Source organism: Rhopalosiphum maidis, chromosome 1, assembly GCF_003676215.2.
Source record: "Rhopalosiphum maidis isolate BTI-1 chromosome 1, ASM367621v3, whole genome shotgun sequence".
Taxonomy (NCBI): Eukaryota; Metazoa; Arthropoda; class Insecta; order Hemiptera; family Aphididae; genus Rhopalosiphum; species Rhopalosiphum maidis.
Genome location: NC_040877.1, coordinates 70327199 through 70354734, shown reverse-complemented (window position 1 = coordinate 70354734; position 27536 = coordinate 70327199). Strand labels below are relative to the sequence as shown.

The following is a 27536-nucleotide window of genomic DNA, read 5'->3' as shown; positions in this document are numbered from 1 at the left end:
CTTTAGGTAGGTATTTAAATTATAATCTCGGTGTTTGTTTACCTTGACTTATTTTAAAACAACAGCATGTTGTTAATTGTTAGTGTTAGTGTAATTATTATGCTTTTTACTTTATTTTAATGTGATTAGGCGTATTAGAATATCATACACAGTATATCGGTATACCTATGTGGCTATGTATTTATTTATTATACGTATTATATATATGTTTAATTACTTATAGAATATAGGCTATGTAGTATGTACTGTAAGGTTCAAGACGTTTAGGCGGTATATCCGGTATTATCTATTCAATCTGTGGTAGTGATATGTGACGTATTGCGATTGACGACCTATTACAAATATTATAATATTCTTGTAAACTATAATATACTCACGTACCTACATGGCCACCTACATAAATTATTTTAAATGTTGAGCGCCGAGCAGAGTTATCTATAAATATATTAATTTTAAAATTTCACCTTTTAGGGCAGTAAAAATGATTCGTTGTTCAAACGTTTGTTGATTCGTTGTTTCTGGTAACAAATTGGATCTTAATGGTACTTAAAGGGTTAGAAAAATAAAAAATTCCCAGTACTTTTCCTAATAATCACGAATAAAAAAATTAAGGATTAAACGAGAATTTTTATGCTAAACTAGTTTTTAACAAAACTGATTTCATTATTTTTCTTTAATTCAATGAGTAAATGTAGAAGTTTGACATTTTCTCCAAATGGTTGAAGATTTATCTGAGAAAATTGTCAAATTATTGTAATTATTTTCGAGTCATTTGTAAGCATGAGAAATTTCTGATTTTTTTAAAATGTCAATAAATTATTAGGTGGGTTGATATAAGTTTATCTTAATATCTTATATTTGTATAGAAATATTAATAATATATAGGTGTATTATTTTTGTTATACTTGTTCAAATTTAAAGTGTTTATAATCTTCGTCAAAATCACAAAAACTACAACTATTTTGTATTTTGCACTAAAAATTCTATAAAATATTCAATTTGTAATTGTAAAGCTAAGTTCTAAAAATGTAATATTATAATCTTCATAAGTAGTTCAGGATAATTATTTGTATAGACATTTGAAGTTCTATTTTAAACCAAATTACATAACTAAACAATAACGAATAACGAGGTTACATATTCAAGATTATGAGAAATCTTTAAACAGATATACCCACATCATAGGCGTGCGCAGACCTGAATTTCGGGGGGTGCTTATAATTTTTTCGGGCCCTTTTCTTAATTTGGGCCCTCTCTTAACAAGACATAGTATTAGCATTTGTGCATAGTACATATTTTAATAAATTATAATGCCTGAATAAACATAACTTAAATTATATCACATATTAATCAGTAGTATTACTAGTAGCAAGTTAAATAATATTTCATTAGATAGTTGGATCTAAAATCTATTTTCAAGATAATTGCAATATATTTTATTTATTATTTTTATTTTTGCAGTCAATAAAATCTAGCTGTTATAATCATAATAAGTTGTACCATGACAATTTAAAATATTTTAAGTATTCAAAATTGAATTACTGCCTTAGAATAAAGATACAGATAAAGTTTATTTACGTATGAGCTTAATATTGATTTATAGGTATTTATATTTTGTTCATTAAAATTATATTAAATTATTTTTTATTATATAATCATACGTATACCTACCTATATTGCAGTATATTAAATGTAAGTATCAAATAATATGAATACAAGTACACAAGGTATATGATTTATAATATAAGGTTTCCGTATCGTCGTACATTCGTACTTTGTATTTTATTTTGACCTCTGTTCTAAAGCCATATATAAAGTATTGATATTTAGTTATAATAATCGATAGATATCTTCGAGGTCTGTACGTGACCGTAACTTGATAAAATTGTATTGTATTTGAAAGATTATAATATCAATTTTTTTAAATGAGGGTTTTTCGTAGTAGGCATATTATAGAATTCACTATTAATCAACAAAGATAGTATATATTATAGTGTATTCAATATTGACTTAGGCCCCTACTACCTATATAATATATATTTTACAATTTATTTATAAAACGTAACGCATATTTTTTAATTTAAATACCAAAAAGCAATAGATGTCATAATTTTAAAAATTACGAATTTATACTTTTAACTACATTACTGTAGAATGAAATGCATAATATTGTATACTGACTAATTGGACTATAAACCTATGACGGGTCTTGTACTGATTAATGATTAGATAGATACCTACATCTGGTTCCAATTACGTTTATTACGTTTATTACGTTTATTACATTTATTTTAATAAATAGAAATAATTAGACCGTCTACGAGCTGCTGGCGGCAGGTTATCGCAGTATAACATTACAAGTTATAACCCGATTAAACATACAACACCGTCGATAAATCGATTTCGTTTAAAATATAATATCGATTTATTCGGTCGAAAAATAAAGCGAGAACGAGACGAGATTTCCAGATCACTAGTATGCTGTGATCGTAGACGTTAGACGGTAGTGTTGATAAAACTTTGGTCACGTGATGACCGATGGGTGATAGTGCGCGCCAATAACTGGAATTTCAGTAATTTACATATATTTTTCAATGTCCCGTCGGTCGTCCCGAGGTACGTTGTGTCTATAGGGGCTATAGCTGATAATTGATATTATAATGTTATGTAAGAGACCAAGACCGGTTGGCGGTCATACTTGTTTTTATTATGTTTTTTAAACGTATCTTCAGATTGTTTGGTAGACTTTCGTGAGTGGGCAGTGGGCACACTACGTTTCCTATAGTGTCGGTCCAATGTATTAAAGGTTTTTTAATTATTATTATACAGATTATCACAGTAATTGCAAACCTATGGATCATTCAACACCTATAAAACCTTCAAAAATACTTATTTTCTGGGAGGCTTATTTAAAATGCAACACCATCGTGGAAAACGTACTTAAAAATGATTTTGTAAGTACCTCCTACCGACACAAATTGTATTATAATATTTAATGTTTTCTTGAACACTATTAGATTTGTTGGATGGTGAGACATTAAATTATAATCATGGTCTTAAAATGAAAGAAAATTGTCCTATATAAATATTTTTTATTTTAGAAAATTGCATGGTTTGATTTACTGCTATCTGAAATACTGTTAGTACATGAAAAAATTAAGAAAGTTCCTGACGATATTCCAAAAGCAAAGTAAGTCTTTGTACCAACATTTCTGGGCTTTAAAGTAAACATATTCTGTTTAGAGTGTTTAGACCTAAATTAAAATAAGTGATAAGCGATCATAGAAGTAAATAAAATAATAGTTTTTGCAAGTAGGGAAGTAAAACATATGTTTTTATTGTTATATTTTCTTATTTCTTATTGGGTGGTAGAGGAGAGGGTTTTTTAGTTGTGAGATAGTATGGTAGTTATTCTTATTTGTTATGTTTAGAGATCAGCTACATTATTTTTTTCTATTAAGTTCTTAATACTTACATTTTTAGATTAAAATTTCTTGTATAAGTAAGTATAATTTGAATCCTATAGGCATCTACATTTTTTAAAATTTGTATGAAAATATATCATTTATTTTTATAAAATTCTTAATTTTATTTTATGCCTTTATGGTATAAATAAATACGTGTCTGTTAAGTATTGTTATATAATTAGTTGCTGTTACATTATCATCAAATTGTGTATTCCTGTGCATAAAAAATAAAATGTCATTATTAGAAACCTTATTGAATTTTTTTTTTTTACTGTAACTACTACAAATTTTGCTAATATATTATGTCATATTAATAAACATTACAACATATTATGTAATGTACTCTAAAGATATTTTTATTTTGAGGATCACATGTTGAGCACTAGTATTTTTTTTTTTTTTATTATCAAAACATGTAAAATGTACAAAAAATATAACTTTATTTTTAATAGTAATTTTAATGTTTTTAATTCTGATTAATGAAGAGAATAATTTAATATCAAATTTGATTAATAATTTTTTATAAATTGTATTTATGTAGAAATGTTAAATTATATATTATTTTAACAGCACATGTACCTATTGTATAATATTAAACTTAAAATTTGTAAATAGTCAGTAGATATATTTTTATTACAATTTATTTAAAATAGCATACCTTTAACTTTTTTAATGTAATTATTATCCTAGGTATCTAACAGATATTTTTAACTTAAATATTTACTCTAATCAAGATACTCTTTACATAATTAATCTTAATAGATTAATTAATCAATTTTGATGATTTCAGTCAAGTGAAATTTGGTTTACATTTTACAATCTTGATTTGACTATACAATTTAGTAATATTTGCATGAAAGTCTGGACGGGAGGTTACATTACCTAAATGTGTAATATTAAGAAAATAATACAGTTAAATAAAGTAAAATTATCATAGATTATCTAAACATTATCTAAACATTTTCACATTATTATAACATAATAATTACAGTTTGCTCTATTAGTAATATTTGCCAGGTGATTCTCTAGAGAATAAATTATTATCATTCAGGTTATAACCATTATTATGATGTATGAAACAATAAAATAGAGTTGTTCCATTTAAAATAAAAAGTATTAGTACTAGTATTAGATTTTATAACTAACAAATGCAATGTAATATTGTATTTGATTAATTTATACAAAATTTTGTGGTTATTTTGGTAGTTGATCGAATAGCATTAAAGTATTAGACCATTGGAGATGTGATAAATATATTTTTTTATATCATAAATAATATTGCTATATAACGAGTGATATAGTGATTGTTGTAATTCATATTGTCCTCCTATAATTTTAAGTTTTAAAATTCATTATATAATGTTTATGATAAATGTTAACAATAATATACATCAGATGCAACTCTGTTAGAGCGTATCCAGTGATAATTTCTGCTCAAATCAATGGTTCATAAATTTATAACAATAAATTATAGTTCCGTGTATATAATAATATTAAATTTCCATCTCATTTATGCGCTATTATGAGTATCCCTGATCAAAAATTAAGAAATAAGTAGGTACAATATTTTATGGTAATCAGTAGAGGTCATAGCACATTTTTAGTAAAAACTACAAAATCAATGAAATATATTTCAAAATGGGCTCGAAAGAAAAATAATACAACCATTATAAATATTTAAACAAATTACAAAATGAAATACTAATTAACTTTAAAAGATATAGATAATTAAAATTATACAAAATATTTGTAAGTCTTTTTTTATTTAATTTTTGTGTTAGTAAAATGTATAATTTATCTTTATCTAGACCAATGAATTACTAAAAGTATTTGTGTATATCATAATTCTTACTTTGAAAGTCCAAATTAGTTTTTTATTTTTAACTTTTAAAGATTAAATGTGTTATTTGTTATGGCAAGTACCAATATTAAGCAACTTTATTCAATAGCTATGATAATAATTATTATTTTTATAATATATATTGTGTATAACATATAAATATATGTATACAAATATACATATCAAAGAACAAACATTTTTTTTTCATATATACTAAGATATTTTTTTATTTATAATTAATGACGTATAATGTAATCTTATAATTTAAGCAATATTTTTGGGATGTCTTGGAAATAAAATATTTATTGTTTACTTTTAATGTAGATACATAAACATTCACATATTTAAAATTATAAAGGGAATTAACCAAGTCCAAGGGAGGGGGAGGCTTTTCCTGCCATGATCACCCTACATAAAATCTGCCACTGGTATACCTTCTTTACTTATGTTATCTTGTCAATGTATCCTTTTTTATATGCCTATATTACTTATTGAATACAGATATTAAATATTCATTTTTAATAATTAAAGTTTTGGTGATTAATTGATTATAAAACAATTTATTCTTAATTAACTTTTATTAATTTATAACTGTTATCAATTTTTACAATATTTTATGATTTAATTTGAATGATATTGGAACAGAAATAGTTTAAGAGTTTAGTTTTTATAATTAAGCCTTTATATTTATAATTAATTTGAAATCATTTTAAGGTTCTTTCTGTTTTATCTTATCATATGTTAGGAATATTTTATTCGTTACTCATAGTTATTGTATAAAATGTTCTCTACTCTAAATAATAAACATACTATAATATGTATTTCTTATCATATAATAAATTAAAATATTGTAGAATAAATAATTAATTTATGAAACAAATAATCTATAACAGCGGTTCCCAAACTTCTTTGGTTTACATATCCCCAAAAAATATAAAAATTTAATCGCACCTTCCTTGTATAAATGAAACATTTTTATTATTGTATAGTACTATATTAGTATTTGTACGGTATAGGTACAGTATTAATATTTACATCGCCCTTCCTCTGTTAAGTATTTGTGTCTCCCAAGAAAAGTGCACCACTTTGGGAATCACTGATCTAGACAATTAATAAATTATATAACTGCAACAAAAAATCACCTAGTGATCTTCAAAATTATATATATTCATTCTGATACTATTAATATAAGAAATTTAACTAGAAGACTTGAGAGAAAGTGAAGCTAAAATTCTAATGTTAATTAACCTGTAACTCAGAAAAAATATTCAAACAGCATAATACTCAATAATAAATACTTATAAACTCCCTATTGCAAATAGTGTATTTATTTTAATTCTCAATGAAGTTCGCTAAAGAAGATTTCACTGCAGTTACATGAATAAATAATCAAGTCAATCAAGAAATAGCTTCTTTTTACCATCAACTGATTACAGAATATGAATTTTTTTAATTTTTTAGACAGCAATATAATTTTACCGGAGAAAAATTTAACTTATTTTTTAGATAACATACTAAACGTTCTTATGTATAACTAAATAACATAATTTATGTTGAACTAAAAATATATGTAATGTTTATTAAATTAGCGTAAAGTGTTTAAATACTATTAAATAAAAAAAAAGTATTTACTGAAAAAAAAAATTATTGATCTATAATTATTATTTCAGTATGTTTAAAATTAATCACTTTAAAAATGCTTGTGAATAAAACTTATTAAAAATTAGTGTATGTATTTAGATAGAAAACGTGGTTTTATAGTAGAATAATTAATAATTTTGCATATAGAATGATATAAAAAAAGATAAAATTTCTTAAGGTCATTCCCATTGTATGTCCTTTTAAGAATAAATAGAAAGTTAATTTATAATGTTTTTACAAATTATTCCTGTTGATTAGTATATGTATAAAAACATATTAAGCATTTGTCTGTTATGTTACAAAACATTGGGTTTTTTCAAATGTTTTTTTTGTATAAGTAGCAATATAAATATTATTGTTAGATAAACCATCTATTGCAATCATAATCTTCTGAAATAAAAATATTTTGATATTAATTTTGTATTAAAATTATAAAAATAATCAAAACAAATTCACTATTGTTTCAAATTAAATTATCAGTGTTTTAAAAATAGTTTGTTGCTTACAATTTGTATAAATTAATGTTTTAGAAACTTTTATTTTTTGTTTATTATATATTATACGTATTGAACAATCTTAAAATAACCATCTTACAATAAATGTAATTATATTATATCGTCAGAAGTTTTGAATGAAGAAATCATCCATGGAATTTTATTGCGTTGAGTGGTTGATTTTAGTTGTTTAGGTCACGACACCATTTGCCGTTTTACTTTAGATATTATCATTTGATAACACTGATCACTGAAAGTGATATACTAAGTATAGTACCTTTTAATTTTATATTAGATTAATCTTTGTTTTTATTGTATCTCTTATTTCTAATTACATAAACATCCTGTAATTATTATAGAGATAATTTATCCCATTATTAATAATTAATATTTCAATTAAATACTACATATTTTATGCTATAAACTGATGTAGTCAGATTGTATTATTGAATCAGCATTATTTAAATTGTAGGTATGTTAAATAAATTAATAATTTTGTTATATTTTTAATTTTTATCAAGTTTTTGCGAATAACAATCAAAAGTCCAAAGATGACCATTAATACAAATCATACTATTTATCTATGTTGTTACATTTTCTGCTTAAATGTAGTACAAAATAATGTATTGTGAATTTGCGTCTTTAAATTAATTTAATTTTTATAAAGCTCTTTCAGAAATACCAACTTTAATTTTAATATTTATGCTATAAACTTCAGTTATCAGTATTATGTTATTTTTAATTATACATAATAGAAGAAAAAAACAGAGAAACCGATCAAAACCTTTATTTTTAAAGTTTTCTCCAAATTATTTTGAGTTTTGTTTTGTTTTTTATCTTAACAAATTTAAATTTTAAATTGTTGTGACATACTTAGATAGTAGTTAAAGCTACCCATTTAAATTTATTTATCCATAACTTTTTAAGTTAATTAAAATACAAAAATATTGAGAAAAATGTTGTTGACATTAACAACATTTGGGGTAAAATGATGCAAGTTAAGTTGCCTACTGGCTACTAATACATTTTATAGTTAGGGATACATTTATGAATAGGAAATAAGGGTGGCAATTTATTTTATATTTATTAAATTATAAAATAATATATAGATGATATATGTATAGAATAGTTTTATAAAAAAAAACTATACATTTGTATTATGCTAGTCACTAGATACCAGCTAAAAAAAACTTGAACATTTTTTTTTAGTTTCAACATGTAAAATTGATTGGTAAATAATTTAAAGTTTGTTACTATTTATGATATAAATACTGTGAAATGTAAATCAAAATTTATTCCAATATACGAGCGGTAAAATTCTCCAAATGCTTATTTTTATAAAAAAATAATGATTTTTTTTTTAAATATTTATCCTTATATTGTTATTGTTGCATTAAGAATCTTTGTATGTACTCCTGATAATTATTTCAAATGGTCTTTTTCGGAATCAAAAAATAAATAAAACCATACTTAAGATGGAATATAAAAGAGAGAAGACTAAATACATTGGCAATCCTTGATATTAAAAATATTACTAAAAACTTGGCTAAATAAAAAATAAAAATTATACAACATTAAGTATATAATATACTCCATTCATGTTTAGAAGAGACCTAAGTGGCCAACTTCTTCATATGGGTGTGATATTGTTTTGTATTAATTGTGATTGATTCAGTAGAGGAAACAGTTATGTGTGTGACCAGTACACCATTGACAAAAACTGTTCATTACCTGGATCATTTCTAAACGTGTATGATGTATAAATAGCAGATATAAATAGTATAAGATATTTCATTAGAATTTATTTCTGGATTAAAGAAAATATATTTTTTTTTTATATATTATCAATTTTAATTAGTTTGAATTATGCATACAATTGAGAATCATCAAAAGAAATTTAAAAATACTGTTAAAATAACATTTTTATTTGAAAATAGTTGGGCTATATTATAATAAATAATAATATATGAAATTTTATGTATTTTTTTTAATAAACAAATTTGTATTTTCAGTATATCTAATGCAATAGTAGATCAATTACTTTTGGATATTGATCATGTATGTTCTGTGTCTGGTGAAGAAGATTTATCTAGTTTGAAGAAATATATTTTAATTGAACGAGGATGGAGATGTCTAACAGTTTTACATTTATTTGGCACTCAAGTAAAATGACAATATTTTTTATTAATTCATGTTTATTTATAAAATACAATAGTATTATATCAGTTCTTTAAAGTTGCATCTGGACTCCAAACTAGAATAAATCATTCATTAAACTTCAATAACATATTGCTTATGATGTGATATCAGAAACATTGTTGGAAACAATATCAAAAATACATTTTTCTATTGTGTTTGCAGAGGATTTAGGTCAGGACTTTAGGACATAGCTTAAGAATAAATTAAAACATTTTTATGAAACTAAAAATGTTCAAAATATTATTAAATTTAAAGAAAGGTATCACTTTATGACTTTTAAACAATTTTTTATAGTTACAACAAACAAATTTAAATTTTAAATAAAATATTCATTAATTTTTTTTTTAATAAAATAGAAAATTTACAATCTGTAATATATGTACAATAAGCAAATAGGATTTAATTATGTGGAAAAATATTTAGATAATAATAAAGTATGATGAGGGAGGCTGTCCAGTAACAGAACTCATGCGGTATTATAGTCGGGGATTTAATAAATCCCTGCACCAACGTTTTAATTTTTATAAAATCATTTAATTTATATAAATATTAAATAATATTTTTTTCTCATAAAAAAAATAAATATTGATCATAAATAAAGTTCTGTTGAGATTAATATGGATTAATTTTGAAATTTTTTATGTATAATAAAATAATTTTTAAAAAAGATTAATTTTTTTAAATTAAATACATGAAATTCTAAAATTTAATATGGTTCATTTTAGGAAGTCCGACAACTAAAGGAATTGGCTAATGTCCTAGTATCAATTTTTTCAATATTCAATGATGATGCTGATGGTAAAACAAGTTATGATACCAAAAAGATTAATCCTTATATTTCTCCAACGGATGAAACAAATTTGAAACTTGATGATTTAATTAAGTTAACAAAATTTCAAGGTATGAAATCAAAATCAAAAACTCAACTTAATTCTATATATGATAGATCAAGTCCTAGTATACCTAGATCTCGCCGAGTAAGCTCTGTATCAGCAAATAGGTATGTTATTTGTTTATTTTTTATTTATAACTTTAAAATTTTAAAATTGTATTACATTTTTTTATAGGATAAAAACTCACTCATTGGAAGGTGATAAATCAAAAATGGTTGAAGAATCTAGCGAATCAGAGTCTCAAACTGCATTAGATATGATGAAGTCGCCTAGCACACTGCGTATTCGATTTAACCCAATGGACTTTGATTACTTTACAAATATTGTACGTAGTGAAGATGAACATAATGAATCAGATGACGAAGAAACCAACTTGGCCAAAAGAAGAAATTTGTATCCTGGTTATTTTTATGATGAAAATATTAAATCTATTACCAGTCACACTTCAACTCCAAGTCAAATAAAGTTATTAGTATTAGATTTATTAACACAAATTTTATTATTTGGTACTCAGAACCCTTTAAAATATAATTTAAAAAGCAGTCATCAGTTTGTGCCATTTATAGTTATGAAGTTTTCATTAGATAGCATATGTGTTTCTCAGTTTGATGTTAGCAATAAAGATGATGATATAATACAATCAAAAATGTTATACAACATGGTTTTGGCCGTTAAAAAACTTTATCAGTATCAAAATATCAGTGAAACAATTACTCAAGAAGGTATTGTACCATTATTGTTGCAAATTTTAGAAAACTTATTGAACAAATCAAGAATAAACGAATTAAAAGAATATCCTTTACGTCAAAAAACTCTTTTTGGTGTTGTGTGTGCACTACTGATGTTATTCTCATTGATGTTATTTGAGTGTCATTCGTATAATAGTCATTTCCATTTTTTAAAACAAATTCGAGTAATGCTTGATTGTCAACGTGGTAAACTAATTGAAAAATGTATTTCATTAATACTTAGTGTACGCGATCAAGATGCAGAACTCTCCACTAACCATGTTAAAATTATTATAAATTTACTTGGTTTATTAGTGTTGAACATGAAGAAAATAAGACAACGTATGGTACATCTACAGCATTGCAATAAAACCAGACATCGACATTGTATTAAATCTATGTTGCACCATCATAACAATCTCTTTGGGGAAGTATATGTAAGTAGTATAGTTCCATCTCAAGATACTAGCCAAAATTGTTGTGTTACTTCATTGTCAATGATTCTTATTCGACTAATGATCAACTTAGATAACCAAGATAAAGAGTTATGGTTTTATTTGGCTAAGACTATCGGAGTCATCGGAATATGTTGTTGTGTGCCATTGTCTTTAATTTTACCAAAGTTATTAAAAATGGTTGGTGACCATGACTATAAAAAGAGTTACATGATATTACAACTGATGGAAAAAACTTTGTATCGAGATACAGGTGTTGCATACAAAGATAATACTTGTAAGGTATGTTGTGATGATGATAACACTTCACAAAATAATATGAATTCATATGAAAAAAATAAGAAAAAAAAAGAACAAAAATGGATTACCTTTGAATTGTTTAGAAAGTTATTGACTGGTTCAAGTATTAAACTGTCATATACAATTGGATTACATTTATCTAAAAATGCTTCAGTATTTATAAAGGATGTTCAACATGTGATGTTGTTTCGTATATTTTATCCTGTATTTAAAACGAGTGAAAAATCATACAGGGAAAATAAGAACGATTCTGATCGTTTTCTAATAAATGTTTCATTAAATATATTTAACATATTATTAGCTTCTCTTGATTTCACATCAGAATTTGATTCTCTAAACGGTGTTAAATATTTAAAAGTTTTAATAACTGATCCAATTTTTACAAAATTGTCTTGCAATGTGTTGGAAACAAAAATTATGTCAAAAATGTGGACCTTAAATCAAATTAAAACAACTCCAATTTTAATTACAGATAGTCAAGCAGAAGATTTAAATATTATTGTAACTGCAGTGTTTAATTTAGTTGAATTATTTTGTGGTTATGTAATGAAACCACAACCAATAAAAATTAATTTGAAATTTAAGTACAGTTTATCAGCTTTGTCAGATTTTTTAAGAGAAGATATGACATTCAAAACTGTAGATCAGTACAATGACTATAATAGTGTCATAACAAGATTGGGTGATTTATTTCAATGTTTAGCTAGACTTTCATTGACATGTCCTAGAATTAGAAGTTATTTACAAGTTTCATCTGTTGTATATCATTATGACACTCTACTATCTGTTGTATCTTTATTATTAACCAGGCCAATCAGTGTGGAAGGTCAGTTGATATTGCTGTTTTTCTTTACCTATTTAGTTTATTATATTCGTTTTTTATGCTATATTTTCAGGTATGAATGTAGTTACAATTGAAGACAAAAATATTATAAATTTAAAGCTTATTGAATGTTTACTAGTCTTGAATTTATCAATTTTTGAGGATAAAAGTAAGTAAAGGTTTTAGAACGTGCTTAGTATCTTTATCATACAATTCTAGTTTAGGATGTTTTGTAAGCATCATACCTAGGGTATTATTTTTGAAAATATTTTTATTTAACGTTTTATTAAGTTTTCTCCAATGGCAAGGAGTGAGTTTAGGTCAGGAAAAGTTTAAAAAAAAAAAAAATAAATTGAGTATAACTGAGTTAATAACGATTGCTTATAAATAAAATAAAGCAAAAATATGGACAGTGAAACATTTTTCATAGTACATTGGTAACCTCTGCTTATTTTAAAATTAACTTGATCACAGTACTTAACAGAATGAGACAACTTCGACATTGTCTCATATTAATTTTTATACTGTAGGTATTTGGATATTTACAGAATTGATCTACCACATTAAGTAAGGTCAGCCCGTAATTAGTCTACTCTAAGAATACTTTATAAATAATTCATTTGTATTGTATATTATTACATTCAAATATAATAAAACCGAATAATTTGTTTGTATTCTAAGTGGGTATATATTGTCTTATTGTCTCTTTTGATACTGCCACTAGTATTAACATTATTTTAAGTATCTTAATGGTATTGGGTTAATTTGGTTGCAAAGTCCTGACTTTAGGTATCTATATGAGTTATTATTTCTAATATATTGTTAATTATTCTTAACATGTTTGTATGTAGTTACATTGGATTCTCACATAAAAGATTTGTTGATTGAAGCTTTGTCTAAAGGACACATTGGAATTAAACAAGTTTGTAGCTCTTTAATAAAATGTGCTACAGTATCTTATAATCGACAGGCCTTAAATTCCATGACAACTGATCAATCATTAACTACGGTATATTTTGATTACATAAATTTACATATATTTTTTTAAGCAATTGATTGAGTTTTTATATAATACAATTATGATTTTTCTAAATAGTTATTGGAAATAGAAACACCAGGTAAAGCTGAATGGCTTCCATTTGACGATGATGATGATTTTATCTCTGGTGACGAAGGTTATGAAGCAGATATTGAGTTTCAAAGTTGGATAAATATTGACTCATCTGACAAGTGAGTACATTTTTTAAAACTGTTTAGATTGTTTTAATTAAGTTCAGTTGCACATCCAGAAGAGTAGGTGTTAGATATACATTAATAATAACTTGGTAATGATTATGGTAATTGCCCATCAATTATTTTGTTGAAAATCATTTTTGGACCCTAATGTCGGGTAGGCCATCACTTTTCATTCATAACGGTGACTAAAATAATAACAAATATTATCAATTACTAATATATGTCGCAATAGTATTTGTATGTAAAGGAAAGTAGGAACTTGTTTATGTCTTATATTTTTAATCTTGGCTATGAGTTAAAATTTGTTATAATTTACTTCAATATTTAAAAGTTATAAATGCATTACATTAATCTTTATAGAACTGCAGATGAGTCAATTTCCCATAAAAATATTCATGCAGATACAAAAAAATTGAATATTATGCACCCAGCATTGTGTACATTGGCTATAGACCTAATGACTTTTTCCAGGTACATTGAAAATTGATTTAAAATATATCATATTTTTATTTAATGAAATGTATACTTTAATTTTTTTAAATCTAGAAATCTTGATAATATAGATGGAATAGTTTACTGTTTACAAAGATTAATTGCTATTTGCAAAGACAATGACGAAAGTTGTATAAAACTTGCTAAAGAAGGACTTATTTCAAAATTGTTAAACTGTATTAAAGAACATGTTAATAATAATGAACGATCTGAAATTTGTGAGTATATTCATGATTTGATTTTGCTAACCGTTCGTTTTACTAACTTACAAATATTTTGTTTTAATATAGATGATAAAATTTATATTTATATGATGGAACTTATTGCTCTAATGGCTTGTCATTATATAGAAACTTTTGAACTTGAGATGTATTTAAACTTGTTTAAAACGCATAATCCACCTCTTGTAAGATAATTTATTATTAAAATTAATGTGAAATAGTTTATAGTCTATTATTAATATATTTTACTTTAGAGGTTATTACTCTTGCCATTAGTTTATTTGACTGACCATATACCAATCGCATGGCGACCATATTACAGTATTCAGTTTCCTGCAAAAGTAATTTCAGATTTACCTATTAGTGATAGACCTGCAGAAGCATTAGCAATTTTAATTCGAGAAAATCACAAAGAAATGAGTATGAAAGAACAAATAATGTTTTGAATAAATATTATTAATTTATTTTATTTTAGGATTGCTGACACCATGGTCTGTATTTGCTCTAAGCTTACCTATAAATACAGATCTAGGATGGTCTGTATTATCAACAGGATTTTCATTATCAATGTGGTTATGTTTAGATCATGTGCATAAATGTGTAAACATCAAGAGAAACAATTCTGCAGAATCTATTGGAAAAAGTATTGATATAACTTAGTATTACCTTTAATAATATAGATATAGTTTATTAATGTATAAAATGTTCTTTAGCTCAAAATTTACAAAAAGAAATAAATAATTTAGATGATCTAACCCATGTATTTTCAATTGGATTTGATGCGATGCTTATAGAATTTTGGTTGAACCCTTTAACCGATGGTTTTGTTGTAAGACTCACAAGGCCAAATGAAAATAAATTTGAATTACTCTCTGAAGTAAATTTTAACAACTGTTTGGGTTTGATGGCCTGGCATCATGTTGCTATCAATGTAAATGGTATTAAAAAAGGCGACAAATTTATTGAGGTAATTATTCAAAATGTAATTTTAATCTATTTAATCATCACTAATTCTTCTTTTCTTTAGATAACTCTTATAATAGATGGACTGTGTGAAAATAAAGCCAATCTCTTGTTTAATGGATTTCTTATTAAAAAACCTCGACCATCTAATGTTCTCTTAGGCGATACAAGAGATAATACTTCACTTATTTCAATTGGAAACATTTTAATGTTTAGATTGCCGGTTCTAACAAAAGAATGTGCTAGCACTCTTGCAGCTTTTGGACCTGATTTAGAAAATTTAGCTGATTGTTCAAACAATCCATTAAAACCAAATTTTAGCATGCTATTCAATGATTCAGTTTTTAATTTAAATACATCTTTGAATTCTAATTTGGACTGGAATCAAATAATGAAACAAAGTTTTGAAATCATTAAACCTTTGCAGGTAACTTAAATTTACTAGAACAATAAATTTGTGATTTTATTAAAATATTTAACCGAGAGATAATTTATTTGTAAAATTGTTGGTATTTGGTTTAGGACGTTATATTATTGAGTTTTACTCCAAGACAACCACTCACAGTTTGTTTGTATTCTTTGACTCTTCCAAATCCTACAGGTAACATTTTTTTTCTACTTAACTTTTGTTTAATAAACTGTTAAGAATATTAGAAAAATTAATTCATGCTGTTGAATTCATTATACCAATTTATTTAATAGACAAATTATAACAGTTTTTTTTTATAGAATATGACCGATAGTTATGTTTAAATAATTTTTGTAGAATAGAAAAATCATTAAAAATATACTTAATTTTTAGTAGGCACATTAAAAAACAATATGATAAGTATTAAGATATAAATTACGAATAATGTGTACATTTTGAGTATTTAATAATGTTTTGTGTATTATTTAGGTTCTTTATTTCCTCCTACTCAACCATTAATGTTCAAGATGACTGCATATGATTTACGCGCATGTCAGAGCCCACCTCAGGTGATATCTACAGTTATTGTTAGTTCTATTAAAGTACTTGAACCAAATGGATTACTGACTGTAGTCAATAAAATAGGAGGCATGCCTTTAATATTATTTTTATTTGCAAGGGTAAATAAACAAAAATTTAATGTTATATAGCATAAATACTTAATTATATTTTAATTTATTGTGTATTAATCAGGTTATAGAATTTCATTCATCTTCTAATGATCAAGTAAAAGCATTACAAATTCTGTTACATTTTGTACAATCTGATTCTAAATTATATTCAGAATTTATTACACTTGATGGTTATAAACTATTAACAAAAGCTTTGACTTCATCAAAAATTCAACCTAGTTGTTCAATGCTTATGGTATTTATATATGATATTATTATAATATTTTTATAATTATAATAGATTAGTAGTAAGTACTAAATAATTATATTTATATTTTATTTGATGTGCAGGTTCTCTTGGAAGCAGGTTGTAATAAAAAGGGAGCATTTGTTTATGTAAATGATGAATGGATTGTCAATATGTTTTATGAAGGTGTTTTATTGAATACTTGTTTTATAAAAGAAGTAATTTTGCCATGTTGGAAGATATGGACTACCAAAAATCAACAGATTATTCAGTATCTTTTCAAATTTTGTAAACATCTTTTATCATTGAATCATCCACATAGAAAATTTAATTTGAAACAAATTCAGTCATCTGAATTATTAGAATCAATTTTGTTACAAATTAAGGTAGATTTTTATGAAATAAGTAATGTAATATGTCATATTTTAAAACATTTGTATTATTGTTTTGTGAATAGTGTCAATTATTGTTAGAAGATTCAAATGAAACCACATTAATAGGATGTGTTCAAAAAGATTTAGTGGATTTTGTACAAAGTATTTTTGATTTACGAACAAATAAGAGTTATATTACTTTGATATTAGACTTTTTGATTGCTGTGCATCCAAGTAAAAATTTATATTTGCCTCATTTAAAAGCATCCGTTTATTTTGTTCTATCGCCTCAATCTAGAATGTATATATCACCTGATTTTCACATACATATATCGTCAGGTATTTATTTAATTTTTATACTTAAATTTGGTTATTAAATTTTAATTCTAGTTTTTTTTACGTATTATTTTTAGAATCTGAAGAGTCTGATAGTAAATTAAATTTAAATGAGTACTCAGAAACTGATTTTTCTGGTTCTATCGATACTCAAAAGTTAAATACAGAATTATTAAAACTCCAGGTAAAATAATTAATTAATTATATTTTTTACTAATTCTTCAATGAACTGTTAATAAAATGTTTTATATTTTTTCAATTAATTTCATTATAAATATATATATATATATATATATATTTAATTTGTTATATCAACTTATGTTATTTTTTCTTGTAGGTACGACAAGAGTTATTAAAAAATAATCAAATATATTCATCCAAAGCTAGTGAAGAAACATCAGAAAGTAGTGAACATTTTGTTCCAGAAGAGACTGGTCAGGATTCTGGTATAGATGGTAGTATAAAAGATGTTGCCATAGCGATGAGAAATAATGAAAAAAATGTGTCATTGGACTATGGTAATGCTTGCGAAGCAGAAGTGTACTTTGGGGCCCAAGTAAATCTATCATTTATAAATATTATTAATTTAAATTTTTTAGTACTATTATTAACAAATAATGATGTTTATTTTAGGAAAAATTAAATGAAAAACAATTTAAATATTCTGATTCTGAAAGTCATGGTGAGATGATTGAAGGTTTATTATCTATACTAAGAAATGTTTTAATTAATATTTCAAATTGTGTTCCTGATAATATCATTGACAAAATGTTTGACGCAGAGAAACTGGTAGTTTTACTTAACAATCCTAGTTCTTCAGTTAAAATTATCATTTTAAAAGTAAGTTTGAAGTTAATTTTGTTTTATTATATTCATTTAAAAAATTTAAAATTTTTCTTGTTCTAGATAATATGTGTATTCTTACAACGATGCAGTCAATCGTACGCTAAGAAATTTGTCACTAAATTTAAAGGATTTTATCAAATGGCAAACATATTGTCATTACATCAAACTACAGTGAATTTAGTTGACACTTGCGCTTCAATATTTACTGGTAGTTATTGGCTTCCTTTGGATCAACAACTGCTGTGGGACCAATCTGTTGAAATGGGTTCTTTTAATTTTTCTGCAGTTCCATTATTACTCTCACTATTGCCAAAATCTACATTTAATTTGGCATTATGTACAAATATAGTTAACTTCTTTCTCAAACTCGTTACCAAGGTAAGAATTTCAGTATCATCACAGTTAAATTGAAAAAAAAATCAATGGTTCTATTTCTATATATTTTTTAGGTTCCGCAGTGTTTGCATACTATTTTAGAATATGGTTTGGTTGAATGTCTATTAAAAACATTATCAGTAATAGCTAGTATTTACCCAACATCTCAGAGTCATATAGACTTAAATAAACAAGAGATACTTGTTGATGATATAAATTCATTATTAATAACATTGATTACTTCAGCTATTCATACTCCTGGTATACAAAATATTCAAGTTGGTATCAATATTTTTATCTAATTATTATCAACTTAATAATTTAAACTAACTTATTTTTATTATTTTTCAGATTTTAAATGATTCTGTTTACCAATGTCGTTATTTACAAAAAACAGAAATACAAACATCCAAAGAAGGCATCAGGTCTAATTTAACCCTAAGAGAAACGCAACGTTTTATTTTAGAATCTGGAATGGACACAATTCAAGACCTCATACAGACTCAACCACCTTTAGTTCCTGCATTGTCTCGGCTGAAGAAGAATTTGAGTTCTGGTATTTTACTTATTAAATGTTTAATTGTCATGAGTTGATTTTATTATGTATATATATATTTTTAGTCTTATCGTTGAACAACCCTAAAGAAACAAATGACATACAATCCATATCAAACAGTGAATCAAGCCTATTTAGTATTGTATCTAATAGTAATCGTCAAAAATCTTTATCAAAAGCAGAATTAATTGATAGATACAAAAATATAATTATTCGATCTGTTGAGTTTATTTTTGCTTTAAGTATGTCAAACAATGTTAATAAGCCTATATAAAAAGATAGCTAGTTTTTCATTTTATAATATAAATGAATATTTCTTAGATGAGAACACAAGTGATGAAGTTACTCCTGAAGTTGCATTTGGATGCCATTTATTCACAATTCTTTTGTATAATCTCACTAGTATTATACAAAACACGAGAGAACAAAGACAGCATCCATGGGTATCTATTTATGGAGCTGCTCGTGATGTTATAAGGTACAAGAATTTAGTATAAATTGTCAATTGTTTTCTAACCATAGAATCACTATTTATGTGATTATATTATGATAGACATAAAATTTAAAAACTCAGTGTAAGCCATTATTTTTTACATACATTTTCTTGGAACAAATAGTCTTATATAATATTATAATAATATTTTCTTTGAATAGGGGCACATGGACATAGCTATTTGGATGTTGGGATAATTGAACTTAAAAAAATCCATTTAAATAATAACAATAAAAATTAAGGTAGGCAAGTGGATACCATTCTGCTGTGTATTAGGTTTAGAATGGGTCACTATTATGGGCGTATTCAATTTGATTACAAATATGTATCATTATTTACAAATAAAAAATTATTCTGAGCCAAAACAGTCTATAAGCATGTATCATGAAATATATATGGTAATTAATTTAGCTTTCTGAGAGAAGTTTTTTTTTTATTGATATAGGTAATAAGTTGCTAAAAGTATAAAACCCTTTTGTACAATTTTCAAATCTTAAGTATAAACAAAATTTTTTTTATGGATTTTTAACTACAAAGTAATTGTACATTTTGAGACTTTGACCAATTTTGTTAAAATTTTAACTTTAAACGTTTACAAAAAATTTTTGTGATAACAATTTTTGATATTTTTAATTGAGAAATAGAAAATTTATCTAGAGTTTTGTATTAAATTCTTAAGCATGTCTACCTAGTGAATAATTTTTAATTAACATTTCTAGACAAAAATTTGAAATATCGTGATTAGAAAATGACAATTCAAACATTTGTTGAGAAAAATTCATGTATTTACTGTTAATAGTTTTTCAGTTACAACAAAAAATATAATTGATTTTGTCAAAAATTATAGTTAGACTTGCGTTAAAATTCCTGTTTTTTCTTAATTTTTATTTTTTTGTTTTTCCCGATTATATTAAAAAGTATTGGTAATTTTTAATCTTGACCTCTAAAGAATAAACTAGATCCAATTTGCTACCTGAAACTTTCATAATGAAAATTTAATCATTTTATCGACTACTTATTGTATAAATAGACATAAAAAAAATTTAAAAAACCATATTGTAAAATCAATATATTCATTGATTTGTTCAGAATCTAAAAAAGTTATTTTCTATAATATGATAAAATAGATCAATATATAAATATTTAAAAAAAAAAATGAATTAATATATAAATAACATAAATAACTTTTCATTTTCATCAATATTTACATGTATTTATTATTATTATATTTTGTTTTTGACGTCCAACCGGCTAACTCCATTGGTCCTAAATCATATGTTTATGTATCAAACATTGCAATACATCATCAATATATTTCAACATTTTTATCTTTTTACTTATTTTACAACATACATTGATAATATATTATTTGTGAATACTAGAAGTTTCTAACAATTGCATTAAGGAGACATTATACCTGTTATCCGCATGTATTGTCTCTGTGTTACTGACATACATGATACATCATAGCAAATTTGCATTCAGCAAAACACATTTTATGTTATTAGCTTTAATATTGAAGTCTATTTGCCTATTATCAAAGTTAAAGGTAAGATTTTTTTCTAAGATATGTCATTTGCTTTTATTGATATTATCATTTAATGTGGGTTAGGCTATAACTCACTTTAAAATGATATTATCAATAAAAGCATAGGTATGACATGTCCTAAATAATACTTACATTAATAATTTTTAAGTTTGATAATAGGCAAATTGACTTCAATATTGAAGCTAATAACATGAAATGTGTTCTGTTGAATGTAAATTTGGTATAATGTATATTAGTAAGACAGAGACAACATATGTGGGTATAACGTTCTCTTATTCTTATACCCTCCAATTTAAGTTTTTGCAGTTAAAATAAATTTCAATTATTTTAGCTATGGTTAAATTTCTGAAGTTCTTTAAAAGTTAATTACAAAAAACAAATGTTAGTGTAAATAAAAATTATCTACTTTTTTAGATCGCAAGGTGCCAATTTATTAGTATGGCTTCTAAGTCCACATCAAACAACAAGGATACGTATTTTTGCTGTAAAATCATTATTAAATGAACCTAGATCTAAAGAATTGTTCAAAAACTTAATATATATAAATCCTCAGGTATGTTATATTTTTTTTTTATCCTGCATTCTTTTTTTTTTTTTAACAATAAGATTATTTATTTTATTTATTTTTATTAAAGCCTAGATCGCTAAATTATTGGCGATTAGTTTTATTTTTAATTTATCTTTCAATTTGTTTTTAAATTAATTATTATTATGTACATAAAATAAACATACAAATGGAGTGTATTAATTAAATAATTTCACTTGGATAGTTTATTATTTCAATAGGTAATGATTAACTTGTTTTCTTTGTTGTAATATATGAGGGATAATAATTTAATGATATACTTCTTAGAAGTTTCTAAAATATTTTTAGTTTTTTGTAATCAGAGTACAGGAATATATGACTATTACATAAAATATGTGGTTTTGATTTTATAATGAGTGTATTAATAATATATCATGAGTATAAAAATTAGCACATTAAAAATATGCCCTTAAAATTGAAATATGTATAACAAAATAAAATATCTTCAGAATAAAGTAATAACATAACAAATATAGATTCTAATTTCCTATTTTCATTCTCTAATAATATAAAAAAAGCAAATCCATAAGTGATCTGCCTACTTTATAATTTATATATATTTTTTACTTGAGTGAAATAATTAAATTCAAACCAGTAATTAATAAAATAAAATATAATAATCAGTGTTATCTAGTCAATGATTTCACTAATACATGTACAAATTAATAACAGTTTTAAAGAATTTTCATTATATAAACTATATTTTACATTTTTAGATTGAACAAAGGTTTTATGTTTATTTGTATTCATTGATGAATGCTGATTTGACAGTAGCTCTTACTGAAGAAGAAATGTGCACATGTGAAGCATTAAAAGAACACCTGATTGAATTAGAATTATTAACTGCTGACAGTAATGGAATTGTCTACGAAAATGAATGGAAGAATCAGATAAATCAAGTTTTAGGTCAAATGAATATAGAATTAAATGGAATGGATATTAGCCAAAGTGATAATATTATAAAGTATGTTTTTATTTAATATTTTAATTTTTTGAAAACGCTTAGCTCTACATTATTCTTGTTGTAAAATGTTTGCTCATGCAGCAATGTTAAAAATGATTCAATTTAAATAGATTAACTGCTTTGATTCTGTTATACAATATAACTTTATTCAAGATTTAATTCATACCAAAAAAAAATGATAAATTTTAATATTTGAAACTGTATAATATTTTTTATAGAAGTATTTGTAAATGGGACAACACAATAAAATTGATTTGCAACTCTGCTATTGCAATTACATCGATTGTGTCAGATGAACAAAATTCCCATAGGAAACTTGTACTAGAAAAAACTAAACAAAATTATAGAAATACTATACAAGCAACAATACGATGGAAATCTATTATTAATCAAATGTCCCACGAAAAGGCACCGTGGTATTTTCCAGAGTCATATCCAACGTAAACAGTATATCTCGTAAATAATACTTTGATATAATTTTTCTAAAGTTTATGTTCATATAACATATATTTTTAGGTCGTGGGAACTTAATCCAACAGAAGGACCTAGTAGAGTGAGAATTCGCCTTCAAAGGTGCCATTTAAATATATTAAAAAAATTCTTTAAACCTGAACATTCAAAAAAAGCTGGTTAGTGTTGTATTGTCACATATTATTGAATTTTAATTAGTGCTAAAACTTTTATTTATTTAAAGAAAAAAATAATATCAAAGGACCTCTGGACTATTTAGTATCAGATGATATGGAAGTTCCTGTTTCTTCTGCTGTTGTTGAAAGCTTATTGTCTCAAGAAAAAATATCGTATATGTGTACTGCAAAACTAGTACACCCATGGCAAAAAATTAAATGTGAAATTCTTATCAGTGAAAATGCAATTTATATTGTTCCTACTGAAAACATATCAAATGTAAAATTTTTCAAAATTAATAAATCTATAGATATTTAATTATTGTTTATATTATTACAGTTTCTACAAAATGATTATTCACATGTTCTTAAATTTGATGAAATCAAAGAGATACATAACCGCAGATACTCACTAAAGGAAAAAGCTGTAGAAATATTTCTTACTAATGGAAAAACTTTTTTAATTGCTTTTCATTCTCAAAAGGTACCTTCATTTTTTTCTTTTTACATACTTCATCATGTAAAACTGGTATTTGTACTCAGGAAAGAGATGAATTTGGAAGTTATTTATTGAATTTTCCATTGCCAAATCGTATTACTAATGAAATACTAAGTGAAACAGTTGATTTATGGAGGACACGTCAAATCACCAACATGGAATATTTATCAATTCTGAATAAAATGGCTGCACGATCTTATAACGATTTAATGCAATATCCTGTTATGCCATTTGTTTTAGCTAGTTATAATACTATGGAATTAGATTTGAATCAATTATCCACATACAGGTAAACTATAAAATACTAAAAATTATGTTGATATTTTTGTAAATATTTAAAAATTGATAACATTTATCATAAATAATTTAAACCAAACAATATATTTGTTTTTTAATATTAGAGATTTGAGACGACCTATGGCAATTCAAAATAAAAAGAAAGAAGCTCATTATATTCAACATTATAATGTAATATTTTTGATTTTCATTCTTAATTTTGGGTGTGTCCCTAAATCTATGTGTAATTTATTTCATTTTAGTATTTGAAAGAAGATATCCATCATTTTGGAACAGATCCACATCACTATAGTTCACATTACAGTAATTCTGGTACAATATTACATTTCTTGATAAGAGTCCCACCATACACCCAAATGTTTATTAAATATCAAGTAATACACTACAACTTTCTCAATAAAAATGTAATTAATCCTAACATGTCTTATTATGTCTTATTATAGGATAATAACTTTGATGTACCAGATCGATCATTTCATTCAATGGAAATCACCTGGCGTTTGTCATCTGACGAATCAACAACTGACTTAAAGGAACTTATACCCGAGTTTTACTATTTACCTGAAATGTTTATGAACTTTGAGCAATTAAATTTTGGAGTTAAGCAATCTGGAGAAATTGTTGATTCTGTTAAACTACCAATATGGGCTCAAAACAATCCAAGATTATTTGTACTTATTCAAAGGTAAATAAAATAAAATAAAATATTTATAAAAAAATTGATTTAATATTATTGAGATACTAACTAATGTTTATTGAAAGGCAACTTCTGGAATCTGAAATAGTTACTGAAAATTTACCACATTGGATAGACTTAATATTTGGCTTCAAACAGACTGGTAAAGCAGCAATTGATGCAATCAATGTGTTTCATCCAGCTACTTATTATGGATCACATATAGAAGAGACAGAAGATCCAGTTGCAAGATCTGCTTTTAAAACTATGGTCAGCACTTATGGACAGACTCCAAGACAATTATTTCGTTTTCCACACCCAATGATAGTCAATGACTACTCTCCAAAAAATGTGACAAAAAATACTAATTGTCGAAATGTTATCAAAGGTAAAATGTTTCTTTGACTTCAATCATGTTCTTTTTATAATTTTAATTTCAAATAATTTACTCTTGTAGGCTTAAAAAATTTAAAATGGGGAAATTATGTTGGATCACCAGAGGAAAATGTCCCCATGTATATTTGGAAGAGAAAACACAAGACTCTGGTTACTAATTTTGTACCCTTACTTACCAATGATGTATTTGGACTTTCAAACAACTCTGCTTTACTTTTAACATATTCAAAAGTAATTATAATGACTATTATTAAGTTTATGTTTTATTTGTAAAACTTTTGATTTTAGAATTTAATTTTTATTTACTATATTTTAGGAAAAATCATTGACATTATTAAATGAAGGGGTTACTGTAATGGCTGCAGCGATACTTACTTGGAGTGAATTTGATAATGTGGTTAGAATTAAACAGCGCAAAGAAGCTCCCTCCAAACCAGCATTCAAATTTTTTTCTACCGACAACATCAGCACTATAGTCACTGCACCACACTGCCCTTATGTTTGGATTGGTTTTGAATCTGGAATCATACACGTATATAAGTAATAAAATACTTGACTTATGTTTTATTTGCATAGATCCTGTTTATTAACAAGTTTGCTGCGAGATGATGCCATAAGGCGTCATTTATACATTTATTTTCAACTATTTTTAATTTGGTCAGTGTTGCGTTTGAGTTTTTTTTTTTGTCAACGTTATTTAGTGTATATTATTGTATTAGTATGTGAGATCCGTATCTCAAATTTTCAAACGCCAATAGGCATCATTAAAAAATAAAAACCTAAATTTGATTAGCACTCGGGTATGAGTACACAAAATTGAGCCGTAGCGATAATATAACTTTTATCTAACATTTAATAATTTTTAATATAAACATTTAATCGCTATAATATTTAATCTATTTCAGATTTTATTTTGACATTATCGTTGGTAATGTAGAGATTTTTAAAGAACCAACTGTTCTTGTTGGCCATCGAGCAAAAATATCTTGTATAGCTTTGAGTCCAGCATTTAGTATTGCTGTTAGTTGTGATAACGAAGGAACTGCAATTATTTGGGACTTAAATGATATTGCATACGTGAGATCATTGGAGCCCATGATGTCTCCAGTAATAAATAAATTAAAAATTGTATTTTATAATTTAATTCAATCAATACTATAATTTTATTTAGATTAATTTAGTTTCTATCAATGAAATTCTTGGTGACATTGTTACGATTGCCTACAACTATAACAGTGGGAAATCAATTTTGACACTTCAAACTATAAACGCTTCACATATTGGCAGCATAGAAAGTGATAAAAAAATTACAGCAGTTTGCTTTTCCAATGCACCTGAAGGAATATCAGTTAACATTATTGCGACGGGATTAGAAGATGGAAGTGTCAAGTAATTACAGCTGAAATAAATAGATTTTATAATATATGGTATAATAATATGTTTTTATCCCTAACCAGATTATGGAGCACATGGGATTTGTCTTTTGTTAACGAAATACCAATTATTCATTTTGATGGAGCAGTCATAGCGTAAGTTATAAATAAACCTTTAACTTTTTAATTGATTAACTTGAATTTTTACAAACTTTCAGTATTATCTATTCAAGTGACTCTCAACATTTATATATATCAACAGAAGACGGAACAGTAACAATTTGGGAGTCTGCTGGTGCTAAACAAATTAGTAAAACGCCCAAATTTTTAAATCTTAGCATATAATAACACAAGATGTTTTATGTGTTTTGTGGTCAGAAGCTTTTCAAAATAGTATTATAATAAGACTGGAAAAAAGTAAAAATAAGTATAATATAATAAATATTTTTCAAGCAAAAAGATTACAATTTAAAGTTAACATATTTATATTGGTTTTTTTTTTTTTTATCAA

At 25.0% G+C, this 27536-nt stretch overlaps 1 protein-coding gene across 1 annotated transcript; it reads left to right on the top strand.

Moving 5' to 3' along the window:
- The first annotated feature begins 2484 nt into the window (after positions 1–2484).
- LOC113549758 (lysosomal-trafficking regulator) lies at positions 2485–27536 on the top strand. The gene is made up of 46 exons (XM_026951223.1): positions 2485–2616; positions 2830–2954; positions 3102–3190; positions 9455–9605; positions 10367–10641; positions 10709–12843; positions 12914–13009; positions 13692–13849; positions 13937–14070; positions 14437–14547; positions 14623–14786; positions 14859–14974; positions 15044–15209; positions 15265–15432; positions 15503–15756; positions 15817–16179; positions 16275–16353; positions 16651–16841; positions 16915–17088; positions 17184–17465; positions 17537–17792; positions 17867–17973; positions 18127–18345; positions 18423–18629; positions 18696–19013; positions 19085–19288; positions 19362–19566; positions 19632–19808; positions 19888–20044; positions 22023–22161; positions 22911–23158; positions 23377–23598; positions 23675–23787; positions 23853–24064; positions 24125–24268; positions 24328–24572; positions 24685–24751; positions 24823–24954; positions 25024–25265; positions 25343–25644; positions 25714–25883; positions 25969–26192; positions 26558–26759; positions 26824–27041; positions 27110–27181; positions 27244–27536. The coding sequence occupies exons 1-46, from the start codon at positions 2595–2597 to the stop codon at positions 27368–27370; spliced, it is 10182 nt and encodes a 3393-aa protein (XP_026807024.1). The 5' UTR covers positions 2485–2594; the 3' UTR covers positions 27371–27536.

Bases quoted from the DNA above. Each gene is read 5' to 3' on its own strand.
- LOC113549758 (XM_026951223.1), top strand. From the start codon at position 2,595: ATGTCCCGTCGGTCGTCCCGAG. The intron at 14,975-15,043 runs GTAAGATAATTT...ATTTTACTTTAG, and splicing joins AAACGCATAATCCACCTCTT to AGGTTATTACTCTTGCCATT. The intron at 24,752-24,822 runs GTAATATTTTTG...ATTTCATTTTAG, and splicing joins ATTATATTCAACATTATAAT to TATTTGAAAGAAGATATCCA.